The 26,336-nt window shown below is 42.3% G+C and overlaps 1 protein-coding gene across 3 annotated transcripts in view; it reads left to right on the top strand.

The window, feature by feature from the left end:
- PIGU (phosphatidylinositol glycan anchor biosynthesis class U) overlaps positions 1-26,336 on the top strand; it is an 86,911-nt gene that overhangs the window by 37,462 nt on the left and 23,113 nt on the right. For 2 of the 3 annotated variants that reach the window (XM_028118863.2, XM_028118862.2), the window contains 3 exons: positions 11,190-11,287; positions 23,351-23,505; positions 25,745-25,888. In XM_028118863.2, coding sequence (XP_027974664.1) covers positions 11,190-11,287; positions 23,351-23,505; positions 25,745-25,888 — 397 coding nt within the window. The remainder of the gene's footprint in view (positions 1-11,189; positions 11,288-23,350; positions 23,506-25,744; positions 25,889-26,336) is intronic. The other variant, XM_028118864.2, reaches the window with a different exon arrangement.

The following is a 26,336-nucleotide window of genomic DNA, read 5'->3' as shown; positions in this document are numbered from 1 at the left end:
AGTCTCCCTCGGACCCTCCCCCCTTTCATGCTCTCTCTCTCTTTCTCATTCTCTTTCCCAAATAAAAAATAAATAAAAAATCTTTAAAAAAAAATAGGTACCTGGCTTTCATTAAAATAAGAACTCTGTGCTGCAGCCTGACAGAAGGGACTGAGCACCAGCCTTTGGAAATGCCACCTTGAAAATAGCCAAGTGCAGGGGCACCTGGGTGGCTCAGTCAGTTAAGAGTCAGCATTTGACTTTGGCTCAGGTCATGATATGTGGGTCCTGGAATTGAGCCCCATGTTGGGCTCCATGCTTAGCTGGGAGCTGGCTTGAGGATTCTCTCTCTCCCTCTGCCCCTCCTGCCGCATATGTGCACGTGCGCACACGTGCGCATTCTGTCTCTCAAATAAATAAATAAATCTTTAAAAAAAATAGCCAAGTGCAGGGAAGCCTGGCTGGCTCAGTCAGTGGAGCATGCAACTCTTGATCTCAGGGTCATGAGTTTGAGCCCCACGTTGGGTGTAGAGATTAATCAGTCAGTCAATCAATCAATACATATATACATACATAAATACATAAATAAGCCAGCCAGCCAGCCAGCCAAGTGCAAAGACAGAAAGACAGAAGACATGGGCTCTGAAGTTACATGCAAGAGGAGTTGGGGCGCCTGGGTGGCTCAGTTGGTTAAGCGTCTGCTTTCAGCTCAGGTCATGATCCTAGGGTCCTGGGATCGAGCCCCGCATTGAGCTCCCTGCTCTGTGGGGAGTCTGCTTCTCCCTCTCCCTCTGCTGCTCCCCCTGCTTGTCCTCTGTCTCTTTCTCTCTTGTCAAATAAATAAATAAATAGTCCTTATTTATTTATTTTAAATGATTTTATTTATTTATTTGACAGAGAGAGACACAGCAAGAGAGGGAACACAGCAGGGGAAGTGGGAGAGGGAGAAGCAGGCTTCCTGCCGAGCAGAGAGCCTGATGCTGGGCTCGATCCCAGGACCCTGGGATCATGACCTGAACCAAAGGCAGACGCTTAACGACTGAGCGACCCAGGTGCCCCAATAAATAATCTTAAAAAAATAAATAAATAAAGACTTTATTTATTTATTTGATAGAGAGAGAGAGAGCAAGCACACAAGTAGGGGGAGTGGCAGGCAGAGGGAGAGGGAAAAGCAGGCTCCCCGCAGAGCAGGGAGCCTGATGCAGGGCTCAATCCCAGGACCCTGGGATCATGACCTGAGCCGAAAGCAGACGCTTAACCAACTGAGCCACCCAAGTGCCCCCATTTTGTTTTACTTCTATCACTTATTTCATGTGAATTGTGTGACGTTAGTCACATGTTTGTCAGTTTCTATAAATCTAAATTTAGGGGTTTTTTTTGTTGTTTGTTTTAACTTTTAGGAGCAGTTCATGTAAGTAGTTGAAGTACTTGGTAAGAGTAAAATTCAAACGTATAAAATGAGAAGTAAATGCCTTTCATTACTGTGCCCCACCTCTACTTCCATTCCTTGGTATATTTGTTGTGGGGTCCCAGACCTTCCCTTTTGTTGGACATTTAAGTTATTTTCCATTGTTGGCGGCTGTAAACAGAGGCCATCACAAATAACAGTCTATTAAAATCTGTCAAAATATTTGAAGAATTCTATTTTAGTTGGGTCTCTGAATCACTCTAACTCTTTGAGTATGTTAATAATCTCTACTGACAGAATATGCAATAAAGTTGGTTCACTTGTAAAACCTGTGAGTCATTTTTCTACATTTCACATTTGTACCACATAATTAAATTTTAATAAAATTTATAAAGGGCTAATTCACTCTTCATTTAAAGAAGAAAACAGTTGGGGGGCACCTGGGTGGCTCAGTCAGTTAAGCATCTGCCTTCAGCTCAGGTCATGATCCCGGGGTCCTGGGATCAAGTCCCACATCAGACTTCCTGCTCGGTGGAGAGTCTGCTTCTCCCTCTCCCCGCCATTCCCTACCCTGCTCTGCTTTCTCTCTTTCTCAAATAAATGGAATCTTTCTCTTTTTTAAAGATTTTATTTATTTATTTATTTATTTATTTATTTATTTATTTGAGAGAGAGAGAGCACATGAAAGGGGGAAGGGTCAGAGGGAGAAGCAGACTTACCGCTGAGCAGGGAGCCTGATGTGGGACTCGATCCCGGGACTCCAGGATCATGACCTGAGCTGAAGGCAGTCGCTTAACCAACTGAGCCACCCAGGCACCCCTCAAATAAATAAAATCTTTAAAAAAAATTTTTTAAAGGAGCACCTGGGTGGCTCAGTTGTTAAGCGTCTGCCTTCAGCTCAGGTCCTGATCCTGGGATCGAGCCTCGCATGGGGTTCCCTGCTCCGCGGGAAGCCTGCTTCTCCCTCTTCCACTCTCCCTGCTTGTGTTCCCTCTCTCACTGTGTCTCTCTCTGTCAAATATATAAATAAAATCTTTAAAAAAAAATTTTTTTTTAAAAGTTGGGAGAAAACAGTTGGGAGAATTCACACAGAAGGAATATAAGTGACTAAAAAATATGGAAAAATATTCAACTCCATAGATAATCAATAAAAGCAAATTGAAATAACACAGGAGTGGCTTTTTTTCCCTTTCAAATTGGCAAAGATTTTAGAAGATAATTCTCTGTGCTGACAAAGGTGCTGACAAATAGACATTCTCCTACATGGGGAGTTGACTTAGAAATTCATACAGGCCTCTTGGGAAACAATTTAGCAATAGTCTTAAAATGTTTGTACTTTTGATTTATTCTACTTTTGAGAACCTATCCAAAAGCAGTGCAGAATATAGACAAAGCTTTATGATACAAAACCATTAACTGCAGGATTATTTATAATGACTAGAAAAAAATAGAAAATATCTCAGAACAGAGAGAGGTCCCTCTGGCCCTCCCCCCACCCCCAACTTATATATGCCTGCATGCAAGTGCAAGCACTCTCTCTCTCTCTGAAAAAAACAAATCCCAAAATAGAGAGAGGAATTGCTACATAAAGAATAGTTTGCCCATGTGTTTAAAAATAATTGTAGGGGTGCCTGGGTGCCTTAGTCGGTTAAGCAGCCGGCTCTTGATTTTGTCTCAGTCATAATCTCGTGGTCCTGGGATCAAGCCCTGGGTCAGGCTCTGTGCTCAGCAGGGAGTCTGCTTGAGGATTCTCTCTCTCTCCCTCTCCCTCTGCCCCTCCCCCCCCACTTACACTCTCTCAAATAAATAAATAAATAAATCTTTAAAAAATAATTGCAAATTATGTGAGGATACTTATTTTTAAGGCAGAATACAAGATTATATATTTTAATAAAATATAACCTCAACTGTATTAAAACAACAAAAATAGAAAAAAGATTCCAAAAGCATACTTGTTTCTGTAGAGTAAGCTCATGTTTCTGTTTCCTTATCACATCTGTTTTTTCCCAAAGTTTGTTTAGGGGGCACATAATTAAAAACAAATTTACTTGATTGATAAGAAGTTAGGGACAGTGGAAGTAAACTTGGCAACTCTCTCCCCAGATTTCCATGGAGCTAGTGTCCCACAGAACACAGTGTCCTCATTGGCTCTGTCCCCTTCTCCTGCTTGCTCTCCTGTGGCCTCCTTTGTGGCAGTCTAGGATTGACTGAGACACAGCAAGAGCTACAGGCCAGGACAAGGCCCAGGCCATTGTATTGTGATGTCCTTTTTGTGGAGTTGGCCAGCAAACAGGTCTAAGGTCAGGGTTGATGTTATTTTAGTGGAGCAGTTTGGGTTTTACTTCAGAGGTTAGGGCTTTCGGTCAAGGGGTCGTCTGCTTTTCAGTGGCTAGTTAAAATATTCCATCTCTGTGAAATAATCGTTAGGCTTTAAAAAGGGAAACAAACAGGGGCGCCTGGGTGGCCCAGTCGTTAAGCGTCTGCTTTCAGCTCAGGTTATGGTCCCAGGGTCCTGGGATCAAGCCCTGCGTCGGGCTCCCTGCTCCGTGGGAAGCCTGCTTCTCCCTCTCCTACTCCCCCTGCTTGTGTTCCCTCTATTGCTGTGTCTCTGTCAAATAAATAAATAAAATCTTTTAAAAAAGGGGGAAACAAACAGGGGCGCCTGGGTGGCTCAGTCATTAAACGTCTGCCTTCGGCTCAGGTCATGATCCCAGGGTCCTGGGATCGAGCCCTGCATCAGACTCTCTGCTCGTCCCTCTCCCACTCCCCCTGCCTGTGTTCCCTCTCTCGCTGTGTCTCTGTCAAATAAATAAAATCTTTAAAAATAAATAAATAAATAAAAGGGAAACAAACAGATGTTAATGGGTAGTCCTGCTTGTTCACTGTTGGTGTTTGTCAATAATGAGATGTTCCAAAGTAGGAATTCTTGAGATTTGCCACCTAAGGACCCTTCCAACTCTTCTTGTTTCACCAGAAGAGGTGTGTGTGCGCGACAGGACTTACTTCTCAAGGAAAAAGGACTCTCAGAGGCAGTCCAGGGCAATTAAGAGCTCAGGCTACTCTGATGTCGGACAGATCTGGTAGCTAATCCCAGCTCCCCCATTTCCTGGCTGTATCACCTTGATCAAATCAGTTAACTATTCTGGTCCTCAGTTTCCTTATCTATAACATGGGATCGAAACAGTCCCTACTGCGCAGAGCAAATATAAAGGACGAATGAGATGGTGCATGTAAAACACAGCATGGTATGGGGGATATACTAAGAGCTCAGTAAATAGTGATGCTAAGTTACTCTTAATGCCCTCTTTTTTAAAAGATCCCTCAGGATTGATAGGAGCTCCCTGAGCATTCGGGGAGGACTTGGAGGTAAAAATGAGGGGGTCTCTTCGTGGAGCTCAGCCCTGGAAGAGCAATGGCAGAGCAATGATCCTTAGGCCTAAGCCCATCGCTTCCATATGGGTTCCTCTAGGGTAAAGCCCTGCCCATGAAGAAAGTCACAGAGGACCCTAGGACAAAGCAGCCTGCGTTTTTTTTTTTTCAGATCACAGCAGCTTCAAAACCTCCTAGTTTCTAGTTACCAGCTCTGTAGCCCTGGGCAAATCACAAAGCCTCGGGAGCTTCCATTTGATCACAGAGATAATGTCTGCTTCATAGATTAGGGGAAGAATAAACAAGAAATAGAAACTGCTTAGCATGCTTCCTTAGCACAACCCATTCAACAAATAGTTGCTCTGCTTATTGTGATTTTTATGGATTGAGATCAAGAAGGTAGCATAGTGATGTAGTTAAAGAGTGTGGGGTTTGGAATGAGACTGGGTTCAAACCCTGTTGTTATTCACTGGTTTTATGACCCTGGGCAAACCACCTTTCTGTGCTTCAGTTTTCTTTTCTATAAAATGGGAATAGTAATAGTACCCACCTTATGGAGTTACTGGAAGAACTTAATACACGTGAAGTGCTTACAGCCGTGGCCAGAACAGAGTATGTACTCAATTAATTATTATCATCACTGATATGGATGGTCTACCCCGAGGGTGCCTGCCCTGTTAAAAGAGCACTTGGCATGGAATGTAGTACGGTGGGCCAGCCCCCAGCATCAGCTCCTCTTTCCCAGCGATCTTGCTTTTTGCTCAGGCCCTAGTGCGACTTCCTCTTCTCAGAGTCCTAGAGGATCTCAGCCCTTTTTGTCATGTTCCAGTCTGTCCCACTGCCTGTCCTGGTACAGGTCACTGTGACCCCTCTCTGCTCATTCCACTTGTAGTGTGTATCTTGAACCAGCCCCCAGAGCCCCACCTCGTCCGCATTCCTGCTCTATCCTGTAGTTCTGCCACTACCTGGGCCCAGATGGCTTCAAGGTACAGTCCCTGGAGGCACTGTTACCCCAGGTCTTGCCAAGGCTTGTTTTGGCCCCCGCCCTGATACAAAGAGAGAGTTGGAAAACATACTCAAAGTTAGATGGGCAGAGAATAAAATTCCCAGATACTATAGCCAGGGCATATACACATGTGACTGATTTACTTTAATAGTCCCATCATAAGGCCAGAGACTAGGGCTTGGACAGAAAACCTAGTATCCAAGTATCTGGGCCGTACTAGCAGATAAATAGTAGGCTATCTTGTTTTGGTAAATCTCACAGTCCTCTTGGCATAGTTCCTCCCGGTTAGATGAGTACAATGCCCTAGCTCTTGTCCAGATGGGGCTGCAGTTTCAGGCATTATTTGAGATGTCATGTCTGGGCCTGTCTGTCAATGCTTTGGGACGATTGTGCAATCTATCACCTGACCCCTACCTACCTGCGTGCTGCCTGCTACCTACTTTGTAGATTATAACTTTTTGTTTGAAGTATTTATAAGATATATACAGAAAGTGCACAAATTGTTAGTGTACAGTTCCATGAATTTTCACAAAATGATGAGTAATCAGCACTCAGATTAAGAAACAATGTTACCAACATCCACAAGAGCCCCTTTTGTGCCCTTTCCCAGTCATTCCTCCCAACGCTTGCCTTGTTTTTGCCCGTCAAGCTAATTATAGCCCCCTCCACCCTTCTGTCCCTCGCCCTCCTGCCTGTGTACTCGCTGTTCCCTTGGACTGCCAGGCCTCGCCTAATCATTGTTCAGAACTTAGGTGTCAGCTTCCCCTGATGGGCTAGCTTCATACTTTCCTCCCTCCGTATTTTGCCACTGGTTACTGGGAGCTCCCTGAGGACAGCGACTGTCTCAGTTACCAGTCTTCCTGGCACCCAGCACAGGCTTGGCATAGAGCAGGCACTCCAGAAATGTTTGCACATTGCATAGTTTATCTAAAATATTTGAAGTCACCTTTTACTTTTCTCTCTCTCTTTTTTTTTCTTTAAGTAGGCTCCACGCCCAGCATGGGGCTTGAACTCACGACCCTGAGATTAAGGGTCCTTGCTCTACTGAGTGAGCCAGGCAGGTGCCCCTCCTTTTACTTTTCTTTATCTTTCCTGACCTTGCCCCAAGCACATATCATCATCCCTCTGCCTTCTTAATCCATTCATCTTACCCCTTCTAGCCTTTTTCAAAATGTATCAGCCCTGAGTCTCTTGTGTATCACCATACTCCCCCTCACTTTTTTTTTTGCTCAGACTGTGCATGTGCATCCACACCTGGCCCAGCATCCCACACACCAGGCTCCTGACTGTTGGAGGACCACATTTCTGCCTCTGGACCGCAGGTCTCTGCCATCCAGTAATTTACTCCACAGAGAGCCTTCTGTGTGCCCAGCCCCCTGCCACAAGTCCTCAACTTCTATTCAGCAGGCTCCATTGTTTCAAGAGTCAGATTTCTTCTGTGCTTTGCCCATGTTTCATTACCTGTGTTTTAACACTTGCTATGTTTTCCTTCCTTAAGAACTTGGTTTCAACTAGACTGATTGTGGTGCTCATTTAGCAATATACACAAATACCAAATCATTATGCTATACACTTGAAACTAATACAATGCTATATGTCAATTATATCTCAAAAAAGAAACACTGGTTTTCTTTAATGTGCTTGGATTTGTCAAAGGGATTCATATATATCACTGAATGACACTCATTCATTCATTCATTCATCAGGTGTGCCAGGCACTGTGCTGGGTGCTGGAGGTTCAGAGTGAAGAGAGATTTGTTGCCCTTGAGAAATTCACAGACAGGGCGCCTGGGTGGCTCAGTTGGTTAAGTGACTGCCTTCGGCTCAGGTCATGATCCTGGAGTCCCGGGATCGAGTCCCACATCGGGCTCCCTGCTCAGCGGGGAGTCTGCTTCTCCCTCTGACCCTCTTCCCTCTTGTGCTCTCTGTCTCTCATTCCCTCTCTCTCAAATAAATAAATAAAATCTTTAAAAAAAAATAAAATAAAATAAAGAAATTCACAGACAAATGGGGAGAGAGAGCAACATTAGCAAATTATTATGAGAGAGTATCAGTATTGAATGTGAGGGTATTGAATGAGGCTATTGAATAAATTAAGAGAATGGGCACTGGAATCATCTGAGTGATTCCATTATTTAAAATGATACATTATTACTTAACCTTTTGTTTCTGTACCTTGGTTTCTTTACCTGTAAAATGGGTAGAATAAAAATGGGTAGAAAAATAGAACTTTCACAAGGTGCTTGTGATGTTTACTGAGGGCTTTTTTTTTTTTGCGTCCAGCATTGTTCTGGATACAGAGGATAGGTGCCTGGCACCTAGTAAGTAACCATCATTAGCTATAATCACTACTGTTATCCTTTCTGCTTAGGCTTCATAGAGGAAGTGACATTTCAATTGGCCACTAGAGGATGTGTCTTTACCAGAAGGGGGGCAGGGAAAGACAGCTTGGGCAGAAGGAATAGGCTGAGAACAGACACAGGAATGAAAGGGTATGGTGTTTTCAGAAATGAGGGAATGGTCCAGAGTAGCTGGAGGATGGGATGTGTGTAGGAGAGCAGTGAGAGGTGAAGCTGGAGAATTAAGACCCAGATAACGAAGGGCCTTGTTTGCTGCTGCAGTTTGGACTTAATCCGCTAGATGAAATAGAAGCATCAGAAGTGTCTAAAGAGGGGCTTGTCACGATATAATCTGTGTTTTAGAAGGATTCTTCTGGTACTTCTCCGGCAGACTAGATGGGAGGAGACTGGGATGACCATTGAGGAGGAGAAGCAACGGATGAGAGCAGGAACTGCAGGAGTGGATGTTCCAGAGGTTGACCAGCAGGCCTTGATGGCTGCTGGAGGGAGTGTAGGGCAGGGAAGGTGAAAGATCACTGCAGTAGCCAGGGAGATATTGATGCCGCTTACTGGTAGAGAATGGCAGAAGGAACAGGTTTTTCCTTATGAATGATTTCATCTAAGGAAGGAAGACTGCTTCTTCCTGATCTTCGGAGGAGGTGTTCTGAAACTCACAAGTCCTTTCTATGATGCTATGAGCCATTTCTTCTCTCCTGGGCCTTATAGAGAGTCAGCTGCTCCAGACAAGTAATTACTGATCTCAGGCAATTAAGGCAGGAGGTGGCTGTGTTTATTTGGTTCCCTGGTGTCTCCTAGGAGAGAGAGGGGTGAAAGTCATGTGTTTGTTTTCGCCCCATTTGTAAGAATGGATGAAGTTGGAACATTAGCCTCCCTCCTCTGCTAAAAGGGCCTCTTCTTTCTCTCACCCCAGTCTCTGCAGAAAGTCATGCTAAATTTAAAAGTTCTTTCCAGTTTTCCCTCCCTTAGCTGGTTTCCTACAAAATGTTGTTCACATTTTTGGCCAAGTGAGGGAACCCTGAACCCACCTTAGCTGTTCGCCCCCAGAACAGTACCTTCCCACCGCTGCCATCTCCCTGGCTCAGAATTGACCTGATCCTGGTTCTAGGCATCTGCAGCTCAGCGGGGATGTGGGGGCTTCTGCTGGTGGGCCAGCTTGGCTGGGCCTGATCCTGTCCCTGCTCCGTCATGTTTACAAGTACCCTGGATATAGGACATCATGCCTGGCACTGATGAGCATGGTAAAACAGCCCGCCCCAGAGAATTCAGTCCCTGGTCTTTTAGTTCCAGCTTTTGCTCCTTTTTATGCCTGCCTTCCATTTTCTTCAATCAGGAATTGTTCCTAGCTGCTGAGTTCCCTTGGTTTGAGGGGCGGAGCCCTCAAAGTTCTTTTCTCTCCACTCACTGTCCTATAAAGTAGTCACATTCGTAACCCTCCTCTTCCAAGGTGGCTCTGAGGTGTTTCAAGTATAGAGACTACTTTGGTCGGCAAAAAAACCCTAGGGATCATCTCCTTCTGTTTGTTTCTGGAGCTGAGTTGGGAGAGAGGTAAAACCTCTCAGGCTGAGTGGAGTGACTAGTCCCTCCTTTAATGAAATACCATTGAGAGGCTATATGTTATTTCCAGCAAACAGTTGACCCCACACTAATGAGAGTGACCATGAGCCCTATCCTTTATGAAACATTATCATTACAAGATACCAGCCTTGGACCATCAATCACACTCTCCTGATTTCTGGGCCCACTTTGAAACCTCTGTTGCAAATTTGGGTTCTCTAGCCTTGGTTTTAGGGTACTCTGTGGTCTAAAACCAACCGAAAGAGAACAGCTATTTAGTTTTTTAGAAAAAAAAAAATCAGTTTTGGGGCGCCTGGATGGCTCAGTCGGTTGAGGATCCAACTCTTAGTTTCTGCTCAGGTTGTGGTCTCAGGGTCATGAGATCGAGCCTGGTGTTGCCCAGGCTCCAAGCTTGGTGCTCAGTGGGGAGTCTGCTTGAGATTCTCTCTCTCCCTCTGCCCCTTCCCCCCAACCCTGCCCCTGCTCATGCGGGCAGATACACTCTCTCTCACTCTCTCTCTAAAATAAATAAACCTTTTTAAAAAAGATTTTATTTATTTATTTGACAGAGAGAGAGCATAAGCAGGGGGAGCTGCAGCGGGAGAGGGAGAAGCAGGCTCCCCATTGAGCAGGGAGACCCATGTGGGGCTCAATCCCAGGACCCTGGGATCATGACCTGAGCCGAAGGCAGACACTTAACCCACTGAGCCACCAGCTGCCCCAATAAATAAACCTTTAAAAGAAAGGAAATCAGTTTTTTTTATGACAAAAACAAAGCATGTTCATTATAGAAAGTTTAGAAAATACAGAGAAGCAAAAATTTAAAAAAAAAAATCTGTAACTCAGCCACCAAGAGAAAATCATGTGAACTTGGGCCTAGTCTTTTAGTCTTTTTTAAAAAATTTACTTATGCATTTTTTTAAAGAGATCATAGTATATATCTTGTTTATAAATTTCAATTAATAGGATGTTATAAATATCTTTCCATGTCATTGCAAATTTGTTATATAATAATGGTCCATTTTATGTAGGGAATGGGGACATTATTAATAAAAATTAATATGCCTTAATAAGCACATGACTTGAAGATAGTGCATAAGGAAAGGGTATTGTAAAATAGGGATGGGTTTCCCAGCTCTGAATCGCTTAAGCGATAATTATGGGCTTCATTGATAAGTTAAACAGGACATAGATGTTAATAGACTCGATCCCTTTATTCATCTTTAGGCCAAAGTTTTGTGAAATCTTTCTTGGTCTGAAAATTTAAAGGAAACGTAGTTGAGGTGTCTTAGTTTGCTAAAGGTAAATAGTTTTGACTTCCTAGGTTTCCTTTCACAGGAAATCAAGCCAAGAAGCTCTCACTGTGTGTGTTTGCATAGCATTTTGTACACAAGGAGACATGTGATAAGAACTTATTTGACCAGTTATGAGAAGTTTCTTGTTTGGGGGACTTGCCAAGTCTAACCCTGATTGCTAAGGCTGGATTATTGCATATATTTATTTCTTTTTACAGGTAGTGCCTTCCTCAGTGCTATTTTTCTTGCCTTAGCAACATACCAGTCTCTGTACCCACTTACCTTGTTCGTTCCAGGACTCCTCTATCTCCTCCAGGTAAGCACTTGCTGGTCAGAAGCCAGCGCTCATGTGACACTTAATACCTGGCCTGGTCATTGCCTGGGGGAAGGAAGGGCATGGCTCAGTTAAAGCAATAGGACTGGGTCCCTATCTCACATTTACTTGCTTCTACTTGAAAACCGAACAAAGACACTTGACTGATTTTAAACAAAATGAGCCTAGTGACCATTAAATTCCAATAATGCATATCACTGCCAATGTATGAGCTTATTTCATTTTACTTGTTTATAGTTGGGATCTGCCAACCATCTTGCATTCTCCTTCTCTCATCTAATATTCATAGGCCCCTCTCTCAGCTCATTTTTTTAAAAACTTCTGTATAGGGGCACCTCGGTGGCTCAGTTGGTTAAGCGACTGCCTTCAGCTCCAGGTCATGATCCTGGAGTCCCAGGATCGAGTCCCACATCGGGCTCCCCGCTCAGTGGGGAGTCTGCTTCTCCCTCTGACCCTCTCCCCTCTCATGTTCTCTCTCAAATAAATAAATAAAATCTTAAAAAAAAAAATTCTGTATAACAACACTCACCTTGTAAGGTTCTTGTAGGGATTAAATGTAGTGGGTGTCCCTAGTGCAATGCTGAGATCATGGCGGGTGATCAGTATTAATTGAAGAATACAGATTGCTGACATTTACGGAGAACTTACTATGTCTGGCACTGTACTGAGCACTCTGCAGGCATCATTTCATTTCAAGCTCATAAGAACTTTATGGGGTAGGTCATATTATTAGCCATGTATTCGTCTCATATTAGCCATATTAGACACATGAATTGCAACTGGAATGTTGGGCGGTGTAGTCACTTGCCTAAGGTGACATGGCTGGCAAGTGACAGTGCTGAGATATGAACTCATCCTGATGCAAGAGCGTGCCCTCTGTCTCTCTTTTCCACGCCATTGAGAATACACACATCTCCTCAAGAGCAAGAAACCAGGGCGCCTGGGTGGCTCAGTTGGTTAGGCAACTGCCTTCGGTTCAGGTCATGATCCTGGAGTCCCAGGATCGAGTCCCCTGCTCAGCAGGGGGTCTGCTTCTCCCTCTGACCATCCCCCCTCTCCTGCGCTCTCTCTCTCTCTCTCAAATAAATAAATAAAATCTTTAAAAAAAAAAAAAGAGCAAGAAACCACTTGTAGGTCCTGCATGGTCCAAATCCATTCTTAAACGAGAAACATTTCTTGAAAGTATACAGGGGACAGTACCATGAGTCAAACCAAGAAATGTCTGGTTTCAGAACCTTTGTTCTTAATTATAGGCACTGTTGCTAAAACTGAGTATATACCTCCATTTATTGAAATAGGCTATATGCTTGTCATTTTAAGTGACTTCATAATATGTCTTTGTGTTGATGTACACAGCGATACATGATGTAGCTTGGTCTTTGTCCTGTGTGGGGAATTTGAGATGTGCCCTGGTTGTCACTGGTATAAATAGTGTAGTAATTTGGTTTTCTTTTTTTTTAAAGATTTTATTTATTTATTTGAGAGAGAGAAACAGCATGAGAGGGGAGAGGGTCAGAGGGAGAAGCAGGCTCCCCGCTGAGCCAGGAGCCCGATGTGGGACTCGATCCCAGGACTCCGGGATCATGACCTGAGCTGAAGGCAGTCGCCCAACCAACTGAGCCACCCAGGCGCCCTATAATTTGGTTTTCTTTAAGTTATTTCCTTATGGTGTATTCCTCCAGCTGACTCACTGGACCCAAAGGTGTGAGAAGTTTCATAGTCCTAATTATGTAAGACTGGAGTGTTCACCAGAAAGCCTGAGCCAATTTGTAGTGCCACCATCAGCGTCTAGAAAGCAGTGAATTAGGGCGCCTGGCTGGCTCAGTCAGTAGAGCGTGAGACTCTTGATCTCGGGGTTGTTAAGTTCAAGCCCCATGTTGGGTGTAGAGATTACTTAAAAATAAAATCTTTTTTTTTAAGAATTATTTATTTATTTGAGAGAGAGAGAGAGAGAGAGAGAGCGAGCGAGCCTGGGGTGGGGGAGGGTCAGAGGGAGAAGCAGAAGCAGACTCCCTGCTGAGCAGGGAGCCCGATGTGGGACTTCATCCTATGACTCCAGGATCATGACCTGAGCCGAAAGCAGTCACTTAACCAACTGAGCCACCCAGACGTCCCAAAAATAAAATCTTTAAAAAAAAAATGAAGTGCAGTGAACCATTTCCTCTCAGGTTTCCAGCACTGGCTTTTCAAATTTGACGTATGATTGCTAGTCCAATAGATGTATCATTGCACTGTGAAGTTTTGCTTTGATTCTCTTTCTAGATTCTTGTTGAATCCAAGAATTTTTCCACATAACAATATGCTGTTTGCATTTCTTTTATTCATATTTACAGTTCATTCTTTAGAAAGTCTGAACCCTAAGAGGAATGCATACAACCAGAATTTTTGTGCAAATATTTATCAAATAAATACCATTAAAAATATATTTATTTGTACACATGAACTGACTAAAATTTTTAAAATGGTTTTTAAGCCAATTTCTAAATACTGCCTTTTGTAAAATCATTTTCATTTAAAACTCAAATTTCCTTCTGATGTCAAGGGACAGTACAACTGAGTCATCGAATCGAGCAGCTCAGCCAGTCACCTTATTCAGTCCCTTCTCTGTGCCTCAGAATGGGGATAATATTAGTTACTGCAAAGGCTTAACACATTAAGTATTAAAACAGAGTATAAGAGTTCATAGAAGGGACATGGTCATCAGTCTGAGGGTACGTGGGGTGATGAGGGGAGGAAAGAAAATAATTCATTTTCTAGTGTCAAAGGAACTATAAAAATTAGTTTGTACTTCTTCCTTTGACACTACAAACCTACCTCCATTCTTCCAGTGGAATCTCTAGAGGGTACAGAAGGCAGGTTGCAGACAAGCTAACGTCTGATCAGTGCCAGAGGCAAAGCTGTTTTTCTCTTCCCAGGAAGAGACCCAGGAAGGCTTCAGGGTCAAAGGCAGGGGATGTTGCATCTGGATTCCTAGTGGGTCACTTATAAGAATGGTAGTTTAAGCTCATCGGGTCCCCTCCCCTCAACTTTACTCTCTCTGACCTTGGCTTACGGCCTGGTTTCAAATTAGAAGCTAAAATGTTATGATCTGATAGCATTCAGAATGAAATAGAGAGCCACTTTAGAGCACAGGACCTAGAGGCTACGGGGAAGGATATGCCAAGTGCATAGGACCTCCAGGCTGAAGCTGTGGGGCTGGCAGAAGGAGGCTCATGGTGCAGTCAGGCAAGTTTCTAGTTCCCTCCTTCCTTTTGCTTGGGGTTCCTAAGTCTTGGACCCCCTTAGATGGCTTGAGGTTCTTAATTTCTTTGAAAGAAAGTAACAGAAACCAGGGGGAAACACCTCATGAGTGTTCTTATGGTTTTTGCTTTAACCCAATCTGACCTTCTCTTGTCTGAAGTGAAAAGGTTAATCCTGTGATTTCTATACTTTTCTGGAGTCTGGAGCAGCCGGTCACATGATATTAGCTTGCACCAAAGGAGCCGAACCCAACCAGGTCTCCCTTCCTTCCCTCCTTCCTTCCTTCCTTCCTTCCTTTTTTTTTTTTTAATGTTTTGTGTATTTATTTACTTGAGAGAGAGAGTGCCTGCCTAGAGCGCTGTCACAAGGAGGCGGGGAGGCTGGAAGGGAGGGGTAGAGGGAGAGAGAGAGTCCCAAGCGGACTCCATGCTTCGAGCAGAGCCCAGTGCGGGGCCCCATCCCACGATCCCGAGATCACGACCTGAGTCAAAATTGAGAACCAGATGCCCAATCTACTGAGCTACCCAGGTGCCTCCCCCCAACCAGGTCTTTTTTGTTAATGGGTCCTTCCCCAGGCCTTCTTTGGGACCTTCTCTGAAATTTTCACAACTCACTCTCTTTCCCCAGAAACATTCTGTTGTCTCTGCTGCTTCCAGAGGGGGGCCAAGGCAGCGGTGGCAATTCTGTTAGCTTCCTTTATCTTTAGAACGGGTGAAAATGAGTGTGAGCACTTGATCATGCAATTGCAATGAACTTTTCCACCAGCTTTGTTGCCTCTAATATACCTATCATGTAAAATATATCTCTTAGGTCTCATCCTGTTAGTCCAAGAACCTAGGTGTAATAACTTTTGTTAGATTTCAACCTCCTTAAGAGTTTTGGGGTTTTTTTTGTGGTAACTGACTTTTTGTCTTTTTCACCATATCTGAGAAAGAAACGGTTTCTGTATAGAAAATGCTTTTCTTTTCTTTCTTTTTTTTTTTTTTTTGAGATTTATTATTTATTTGAGAGAGAGAGCACCAGTGGGAGAAGCAGGGGGAGAAGGAAAAAGAATCTGAAACAGACTCGGCACTGAGCACAGAGCCCGATGCGGGGCTGGATCTCACGACCCATGAGATTATGACCTGAGCTGAAACCAAGAGTCAGATGCTCAACCAACTGTACCACCCAGGCACCCCTAGAAAATGCTTTTCTCCCTAGTGCTTTAGAGAGTTGGGGGAGGGAGATAATTACACATTTCTCCCCTTTCTTATTGTAGTTAGGCTTTTCTTCCTAAATTTTTTTATACATTCACAACCATATAACTTCTGGGATGTAACTACAGGTTACATTTTTCAGGTTGAGAGTATACAGCTCATGGACTGCACCTGGCCCACAGATGTGTTTTATTTGACCATGGTGTTTATTTTAATTAGTTGTCAACATTTAAAAAATTCATGTTAAAAATGTACATTTCTGGCTTCTTTTGGAAAATTGGGAGATCTGTCTCCTTTAGACAAGGTACACCCTCTTCACAGTTTAGCATAGTCCCTGTGCTTCATTTCTATTACCCTTCTCTCATTTGTTACCTGCCTGGCCCCTGTAGGAATTTGAATATGTGTGTGTATGTATGTGTATGTGTGTGTGTCTATGTTTATGTCCACTAAAAGGTCTAGAAACAATGACCAACCCAGTATCAAGGAGTATCCTTGGGGCTCAGATTGTGACCTTACAATACCATTTTTACCCATTAAAAGAAATGAGTTTCTCAGAGAAATGGCTGATCCTATGTTTAGGGCAGGAAATGTACAGGATAATCCTAGACCATTGTAATACCAGATAACAAGGAAGCTATGAAGGGCTGCTGGGGTCATCTCAAAAGGACTCAGGATCCAATTTGAAGAGGCTCCCACTGACCAGAGATGGACAGTTTGAGTTTCATTAGGATTAGAATTGCAATAGATTGAAACCCAAAATTATTTTTAAATCCAGGTATTCATAATGATATTAAAAAGGTCAATTGGTAATTGGTCAAATTAGGAGAATTGACAAAACCAATTCATTACCTTGAAAACTGGAACTAAAGGGGAAACAGTAAGCATTTATCCTGCCCTGTACCATTGGGTAACCATATAGTAGGTGAGCTACTATATGTTTTTGAGCTTGCAAATCAAGACAGATTGATAGGATAGCATCATTTTGCAACACTGGTTGATCTAGGCATTGAGTGTTAATAGCTGCTAACATGAAAGACAAAAATCACGCCTCCTGAGAAAAGGACTCACCACCAGAGTTTTGCCAAGGGGATGCAGTTGCCAATTTGCAAGGAATACTGAAGAAAAGTCTGTAATTAGCAAAAACCAGATTGTGGGAAGTTCTACAGGTTAAATGCCCAGGTTCTTCAACCCATGAATTGTAGGGGACATGAGTGGAATGGGTTGGAGGACCTGTAAATTAAGAGACTTAAAAGTTGTATTAAATTTTTTAGGGCGCCTGGGTGGCTCAGTTGGTTAAGCGACTGCCTTCGGCTCAGGTCATGATCCTGGAGTCCCGGGATCGAGTCCCACATCGGGCTCCCTGCTCAGCAGTGAGTCTGCTTCTCCCTCTGACCCTCTTCCCTCTCGTGCTCTCTATCTCTCAGTCTCTCTCAAATAAATAAATAAAATCTTTTAAAAAAAAAGTTGTATTAAATTTTTTAAAAATGGGCAAGCTAAACTATAGTGTAAAGGCATACACATTTTGATAGAAAACCATCAAGAAATGCAAGTAAGTGAGTACTCTACAAGCCAGGATCAGTGGTGACTTTGGAAGAAGGAGGAGACTGTCTGGGAGAGGGCCCAATAGACTCGGAGAGCGGAGGGACATTTCTTCCTCTTAACTGTATGGATCTTTGTCTCATAATCATTCACTAGGTTACATATTTGTTTTATGTGGTTTTCTGTATCTTGTGTTCTATTTTACAATGAAAAGATTTCTAAGAATTGATCCAAATATTTAGGGCACGATTCTCCCAACCCTTCAACTTACTCATTTCATTTTAAGTCAGCATTTGCTATTGAGAAAAAAAAGGTGGGTAAAATGAATGCTTATCTGCTCACTGGGAAATGTGCAATGTGGACCTCTAGATTAAGTTAGGCTCTAGGGTTTATAAATAAGCCATCAAAGAAGGGATCACTTGAGTTTCTTTTTTAAGCATTTCAGGCGTGCCTCACTTGGTGTAATGGGAGTGGTCCTAAAAGATTACTTAATCTTTAATCAGACCCAGGTTTTTTAAATAGATTCAGTAAACATTCCACATGACATTATATTCTCAGGGCTCTGTTTCCTAAAGCAAACCTGACCCCTAGACCAAGTCTTAACAAAAATTATACCTAAAATTTAATGCACATTTTACATCACAGATTTGCCAAGGGGGGAGAAAATCATTTTCCACTCAAGCATCAACAGTAACACTTTGGGTTCAATAAAGCTCTAAGAACATGGCAGCAAACCAAAATGTGGGGGCTGCTAATGGATGTGTGAAAAGCGAAACCTCATCTCCTGGATCTGTGCTTAGGACTCTCCTCAGAGAGTAGCTTTGAACAGTCTACCTGATTCAGTTCTTCATGGCTGTCTTTTTCACTTCCCTTCTTTTTAAATACCTTTAAATAGGGAAGAAGGGAAAAACAAACCAAAAGAACATTTTTACTTTCGAGGGTTTTTTCCTCCATCCTTGGGCTGTGGGTTTCCTCCCTCCCTCCCTGCCTCCCTTCCTTTTATGCTAGATGGCAGGCAGTATTTTTCAGGAAGAAACTCAGAACCTTAAGTGCCTTCCTCTTTGAATTTATCTCTGGATGGCTTCTCTTTGTCAAATCATTTTCCATCCCCAGAAATATAATATTCTCTTGAAACTGTGTTGTTTTAGAGCAGCGTTGTCAATAGAACTTCTTGTGATGATGGAGATGTTCTGTATCTGTATATTGTCAGTTGTCAAAATATAAATAAACTTTAAAAAAAGAAGTAGGTGCAATTGAAGTATTCAAAAGAAATGGAATTGATTAAACTATTTTAGAGACGCTTACTATACTTGCATGAAAGGGGAATAAGAATCCAGGAAGGCCTGTAACTTCCTCCCTTGGATATGGTGCCTGAGGCTTCATTCCTAATCCATCCTCTGTCTAGCCTTCTTAGGAGGATTTCTGGTTGCCTGATGTGACTCCAAGGACAACAGACCCCTGCCTCTGGGATATTGTCATATTGTCACTTCTGCTTTGAGTGAAAAATTTTTTTGTTCAGTTTATTTTTTTTAGTAAACCCTACATCCAACATGGGGCTCTACACCCAATATGGGGCTCACAACTCCCAGAACAAGAGTCACATGTTCTTCCAACTGAGCCAGCCAGGCGCCCCAAGTGAAGCTTTTTTACAGTAGGTGATTGGAACAACTAAAAAGGGAGAGAGCTGGGACTTAATGGACCTCCCAGAATAATTTGTGTAAAGTGCTTTGTGCCTGCTTGCTAATGAATATTTGTTTAATAAATGTTGTTAAGTATGCCAGAATATGGTCTGGAACTTGCTTTTTTCGCAGAGAGAGTGTAGAGTGGGAGCTAACTCTCATCCACCTCAAACTTCTTTCATGGCAACCATTAAAGCACCTGAACTGCATACTTTAAAATAGTTAAATGTATGTTGTGTGAATTTCACCTCAAAAAAAAAAAAATCCAATACTAATATTAGCCATCGCTCACATTTTTCTAGCTTTGACCTAGAAAAGGGGGTTCCTTTAAATCGGCTCTTGTGTTCGTTTGACAATCCTTGTGTTTTTGAGCCTTTCCTTCCTTTCTTTCTGGTACCACAAGGTGATCCAGGTTCATCTTGTATTTTCCCTGCCCCAGCCCAGGAATCAACTACTTCTTTGAGGACTCCTGGTTCCTTTTATTGGTGAATGCTATTTAGAAACCAAGGGTTATGGGTATGCTTCTAGCAGAAAGAGTTATGAAATACATGTATGTACACTAACTGCCCCCCAAACATGTCTGTAATTCTTTATCTCTCTATCTCTTCACACTAATAGATCGATCCCAATATCTGTTTATACTGATACCTGTGATTCCAGTCCAACACCACAGGGTTCACGTTAGTGTCTTCCTTTTCCTTGTGTCTAATTTCTTTCTCTAATGTTTGGAAGCCCAACTTTCATTATTTGCAGTTTATTTGCTAATATGTTCAGTTCTAGAACACACACAAAGTTGTTCTAGAATTGCTGTGAGAAATACCCATGTCAGAAGTATATCTACTGACTTGATTATAACACGTAAGTAAAATCCTTTTTGTCTTTAGCATGACTGTTCTGTCAGGCTACTGTTTCTCAAAGTCACTCAGGTTAGTTCTTTTCTTCTCCCATGTGGCCCTTCAGCGTAGTTACCTTATTTATGATATAGTTAGGCTCATGTATTACTGTTTGTATCATTTTGGATTTCCCCTACACCTTGGTTGGTTTTAATTTTTTGTTTATTTGGGGGTATGTGAAGAGACTAAGAAATATTGCTATCGTTCTAAGAATCAACTAAACAAAAAACATATTCAGAGAACTATCACTCTATCTTCATCCCTGCTATCTTGTTCTTTCTTTTTTCTTTTTCTTTTCTTTTTTTTTTTTTTAAAGATTTTATTTATTTATTTGACAGAGAGAGAGAACACAAGTAGGCAGAGCGGCAGGCAGAGAGAGAGGGAGAAGTTGCAGGGAGCCTGATGCCGGGCTCGATCCCAGGACCCTGGGATCATGACCCGAGCTGAAGGCAGACGCCCAACTGACTGGGCCACCCAGGCGCCCTTTGTTCTTTCCTTTTTCCTTCTTTCTCTGTCACCCTAAGTAACTATTTTTAGTTTCTGGTTTATCCTTCCTGTGTTTCTTTCCACAAATGAGCAGGTACCTGTGTATTTCCTTCTTTCTTATATGAAGGATGGCATACTCTAGGTACCCTTTAGTGCTTTGCTTTTTTTTACTATTTCTTGGAAGTCACTGCAGATTGATATACAGAGATCTTCATTCTTTTTTATAGTGGTATAGTACTCCATTGTGTGGACGTACCGTAGTTTGTTCAACTTTTTGCAATTGCAGTCACAATTAATGCTTTAATGAGTAACCTTGTGTATATGTATTTTCATATTGTCAGAGGGGTATCTTCAAGGTAGATTTCTAGAAGTAGAATTACTGATCCATAGGTAAGTATATATGTAGTTTTTTAAGGTCTTTTCCAAATTCCCCTCCACAGGGATTGTACACATTTTTTATTCCCACCAGTAATGTATGATAGTGCCTGTTTTTCCACAGCCTTGCTAACAGAATGTGTTGTCACATTATAAAATTTTGCCAGTCTGATTATGAGAAATGGTATCTCAGTGTTGTTTTAATTTGCATTTCTTTAAATATGAATGAGTTTGAACATTTTATCATGTTTGTGGATTGTCTGTTCATTTTTCCTCCTCATTTTTCTGTTGGATTTAGATCTGTTTTCTCTCAATTTTTAAGAATCCTTTATATATTAGGAGTATTAACCCTTTGTCTGCAAATATTTTCTTCCAGTTTCTCATTTGTCTTTTTTACTTATTTATGGTGTTTTTCTTTTAACAGTTTTTATTTTTATCAAGATATAATTTACATAGCATACAATTTACCTACTTAAAGAATACAACTCAGTGATTTTTGGATAGTCACAGAGTTGTGCAGCCATTACCACAATCAGTTCTAAAATATTTGTGTCACCCAAAAAGAAACCTCATGCCCATTAAGCAGTAACTCTGTTTTTCCCCAGTGCCCCTTTCCCCTCTAGCCCTAGCAATCAGTATTCTGCTTTTTGTCTTTATAGGTTTTCCTATCCTGAACATTTCATATGAAAGGAATCATGTAATATGTGGTCTTTTTTTTTGACTGATTTCCTTCAATTAGCTTGAGGTTTTCAAGGTTCATCCCTGTTGTAGCGTGTATTAGTTCTTCATTCCTTGCATGTTTGTATTTCCATATGAACTTTATTATTTTTTAAAGATTTTATTTATTTATTTGACAGAGAGAGACACAGCAAGAGAGGGAACACAAGCAGGGGGAGTGGGAGAGGGAGAAGCAGGCTTCCCGCTGGGCAGGGAGCCCAATGCGGGGCTCGATCCCAGGACCCTGGGATCATGACCTGAGCTGAAGGCAGACACTTAATGACTGAGCCACCCAGGCACCCCATTCCATATGAACTTTAATCTTGTATAATCCCACAAAACAGCTTGTTGACATTTTTATTGGTATTATATTATTGCTTTGAATTAATAAATTAAATTAGGAAGAACTGACCTCTTTATAATTTTGAATCATCCTAAACAAGGACAGGGGATATCTGTCCATCTGTTCAAGTCTACCTTAGTGTCTTTCAGGAGTGTTTTAAAATTTTCCATGAATCGGTTTTACACATTCCTTGTTAAACTTAAGTCTAAGTTTTCTTTTCCTTGGTGTTATTGTAAATGTGGTTTTCCTTACCATTGTGTCCTCTAATTGTTTATTAGTGCATATGAAGGCTATTTGTATGTTAATTTTGTACTCTGCTCCTTCACTGAATTCTTTTATTGCTTGTTATTTTTATCATAAGTAGTTGTTGCATATATCTAGACACTAATATGATTTCTTATTTTTAAGCTGTTTGTGTTACATATATTAATAGCTTTTCTTATGTTGAATTAACCTTGAGTTTTTGGAATAAATCCAACCTGGTCATAACCCAACTTTATCATGTATTGCTGAATTATGTTAGATAATATATCATTTAGCATTTTTGCATTTTTGTTGGTAAATGGTTTTGGTATAAAGCTTGTGATATTTGCTGTGAAAGAGTTAATGTAAGATTAGAATAAACTGCTTCTTGAATGTTGGTAGAATTTTCCTGTAAAACTGGCTCTTTCCTTTATGGGAAAATTTTTCATTACTAATTCAATTTCTTAAATGTTTGTAAGACCATTCTAATTTTCTGTTTCTTCTTGAATTAGTTTTTCCCTAATCTTTTATTTCATGCTTTAGAAAAGTTAAAAGATGAGTATAACAAGTAACCTTTTATTTAGATGACTCAGTTACCATTTTGCCACGTTTTCTATATCTATGTAGATAGATTTTTTTTTTTCTTTTTTTCTTTCCTGACTCATTCTCAGGGAAGTTACAAGTTTTTTAAAAATGTGCTATTCCTATTTCCTCCTTGGTTACTGATTTTTGTCTGTTTGATCTATCAGTTACTTACTGATGATGGTTATGTCTGTTTTTCTTTTGTAGACCTGTCCACATTTGTTTTATATATTTTCATTTATTTTATTTTTTTTCAGATTTTCTTTATTTGATAGAGAGAGAGGCACAGCGAGAGAGGGAACACAAGCAGGGGGAGTGGGAAAGGGAGAAGCAGGCTTCCCGCTGAGCAGGGAGCCCAATGCGGGGCTCGATCCCAGGACCCTGGGATCACAACCTGAGACGAAGGGAGATGCTTAACGACTGTGCCACCCAGGCGCCCCATGTTTTTTTAGACTGTGTTATTTGGTACATAGAAGTTTAGAGCTGTTACATCTTTCTGATAAACCTTTTATCATTATGGAACATCTTTATTTTTGTAATTCTTTATACATTAACGTTTATCTGGTAACAGTATAACTAAACTAGTTTTCTTTTGCTTAGTGTTTATCTAGCATAAGGAAGTCCTTTTCAGTCCTTTGATTTTCAAAATTTTTCTGTGTCCTTTGCTTTGCTGAAGGGATCTTGAAGTTTAAGCTGATAATTTCTTTTTGTCCTTGACATCCCTAAATATACCATTTTGCCTTCTCTCCTAGCGGCAGTACATACCTGTGAAAGTGAAGAGCAAAGCCTTCTGGATCTTCTCTTGGGAGTATGCCATGATGTACGTGGGAAGTCTAGTGGTAATCATTTGCCTCTCCTTCTTCCTTCTCAGCTCCTGGGATTTCATCCCTGCAGTCTATGGCTTCATGTAAGTAATGACTTCATTAGAAAACTCTGGAAGCTAATTTCTTTTTCCCAGCTCTAGCTGGAGTCAAAGTGTGAGCAACCACAGGGAGCATCTAGACATAGTGGTCCTCAAACTTCAGTGTGCACCAGAACCACCTGCAGGGCTTCTTTTTTTTTTTTTTTTTTTTAAGATTTTATTTATTTATTTGACAGAGAGAGAGACAGCCAGAGAGGGAACACAAGCAGGGGGAGTGGGAGAGGGAGAAGCAGGTTTCCCGCTGAGCAGGGAGCCCGATGCAGGATCCCAGGACTCTGGGACCATGACCTGAGCCGAAGGCAGACGCTTAACGACTGAGCCACCCAGGCGTCCCCACCTGCAGGGCTTCTTAACACCCAGATTTCCAAGCCCAGCCTCTAGAGGTTTTGATTAAGTAAATTTGGGATAGGAACCAAGAATTTACATTTCTAAGTAGTTTTCAGATGATACTAATGCTGCTGGTCCTGGTTCTCACTTTGAGAACCACAGGTCTAGCGAGTGTCTTCAGTCTGGTGAGATTAAAGATCACTCTGCAGGAACATCTGAAGCAACTAGAGTGTCTGCCTGAAAGGGTTTGGTTCAGTCCCCAACAGGAATGGATATATTCCTCTACTGCAAGCAGGTCTCTCAGTTTTGAAATAAAGCCACCTCCCATGTGTCAAAGTTTTAGAGAAAATCAAAATGGACTATGAATTCTGCAGACATTTCCCAATGCTCTCTGTGTGGTATGTGGAGGAGGATGGTCGCTGCCCAAACCTCAAGGAACTCACAGCCTAGTGAGGTGTTAGACAGTTGAACCTGTCAGGGTGAGGAAGGGATATGGAGTGGCAGACTCCCCTTTGGGATTCTGGACTGCTAATTTGTGTTAAATCCTGGCTGAGCATAACTGTTCCCTCTTCATGCTGTTCCTTAGATAGGAGTTTGTATTGCTGGCGAAAAGCTTTGCCTGTTTTTTTGCTGACCTGCAGACTGTGTTCTTTACCTCATTTTACAGAAAAGGAAATGTAGTCACAGCAGGAGGCAAAGACGCGCCCTGGGTGGAGTGAACTCTGGTCAGTGAACTCTGACCATGAGCCACTGCATATTTCTCCCTTCTCCATGCTCCATTTATTTGCCCTTTTCATATTGTGAATTGACATCAGTTTCAGCTCTGTTTTTTTTTAAATAAAACATTTATGTAAATTTTTAGAAGAGCCAGAATGGCAACCAATCTTTTTCTGATACAACTAGACAAAAAGTTTTCCAGTGAAATCCTTATTTCTCCAATGAGATCTGGGATCCTAGCTGGAACCTGCCGATGCTTCCGCAAGGCCCCAGAAGTCAGTGCCATGTCAGGCGCTCAGTCTCTGGCTCCTGCTGTGGGGATGCAGAGCAAGAATGGGGGCAGTAGGATCTTTGAGCTTGCTCCTCTAGGCCAGTCTTTGGAATGCCCCCAAATAGATATTGTTTGTTTAAAACCCATTCCTCTTTTGTTACAATCCTGGATATCTCCTAAATTTAAACATATGTATTTTAGGCAGTAAAAGAGGGGCTGGTCTTTTTTTTTTTTTTGACAGAGAGACAGCAAGATAGGGAACACAAGTAGGGGGAGTGGGAGAGGGAGAAGCCGGCTTCCTGCTGAGCAGGGAGCCCGATGCAGGGCTCGATCCCAGAACCCTGGGATCATGACCTGAGCCGAAGGCAGAGGCTTAATGACTGAGCCACCCAGGCACCCCAAGGGGCTGGTCTCTTGATTTCTAGCCTGAATGCTGCCTCATTTCAGATCTTTGATGCATGCCAGTTTGGTTCAGCTGATATTTGTTAAGGGTTATCATTTTCTGTTTCTCTGCCTCTTGTTTTTATTTATTTATTTTTATTTTTTTAATGTTTTATTTATTCATGAGAGTCAGAGAGAAAGAGAGAGAGGCAGAGGCAGAGGGAGAAGCAGGCTTCCCGTGGAGCAGAGAGCCCGATGCGGGGCTCGATCCCAGGACCCTGCGACCATGACCTGAGCCGAAGGCAGACGCTTAACCATCTGAGCCACCCAGGTGCCCCTCTGCCTCTTGTTTTTATTAATTACCTATATCCAGGGTGCCTGAAGAGCCCCTCACATCCTGATCTCAGTGGGGACAGTCATCCTTGGCTGCCCAGTAGTGACCAGAATCTTTAGGAGAAAACCAGGTCGGAGCAGACCATTTATAATTTGGCTCTCTTTTTTCCCCTCCCTTTGTTTTCTTCATTCCAGACTTTCTGTCCCAGATCTCACTCCAAACATCGGTCTTTTTTGGTACTTCTTTGCAGAGATGTTTGAGCACTTCAGCCTCTTCTTTGTATGTGTGTTTCAGATCAACGTCTTCTTCTACACCATCCCCTTAGCCATAAAGCTAAAGTAAGTGGTTGGACCTGCTGCTTCTTTGTCCACAGAGCCATTTGTAGTCTTACAGGTGCCTGTCAAACTGGGAGCATCTGCTCTCAGTTTATGCCGTCTTTGCCCAGGGGGCCTGCCCTTACTGGGCTCCGGTGCCAGGAGCCATACCAGCAGTAGAGTCACACATGAGTACAGGATGCGCGGAGGGCGCTTTGGGGCACCCTTGATACTTTCCCTGGCCTCGCTCTGAGCCCACAGTGCTACTGAACCCCTCCCTATTTTGCATAAGAGGAAGGGTTTTTAGCTGGAAGGTGTCTTTGGAAAAAGTGGCTCTTGTTGGGCGTCCTCCATCACTATCCCAGTGACAGTAGGGACTCAGGATGTATTAGTTGGGAGGTTGGCTACCTGCAGCTCTGTTTAATCTTCTGATGAATTTCCTTCAAAAGGCTCATCTGTGGAGCTCTCTTCT

This window comes from Eumetopias jubatus, unplaced genomic scaffold (assembly GCF_037043125.1).
Source record: "Eumetopias jubatus isolate StellerSeaLion01/CBP00866 unplaced genomic scaffold, mEumJub1_p1.0 scaffold_9, whole genome shotgun sequence".
NCBI lineage: Eukaryota > Metazoa > Chordata > Mammalia > Carnivora > Otariidae > Eumetopias > Eumetopias jubatus.
The sequence above is the reverse complement of the archived record's forward strand: the minus strand, read 5'-3'. Positions and strand labels throughout refer to the sequence as shown.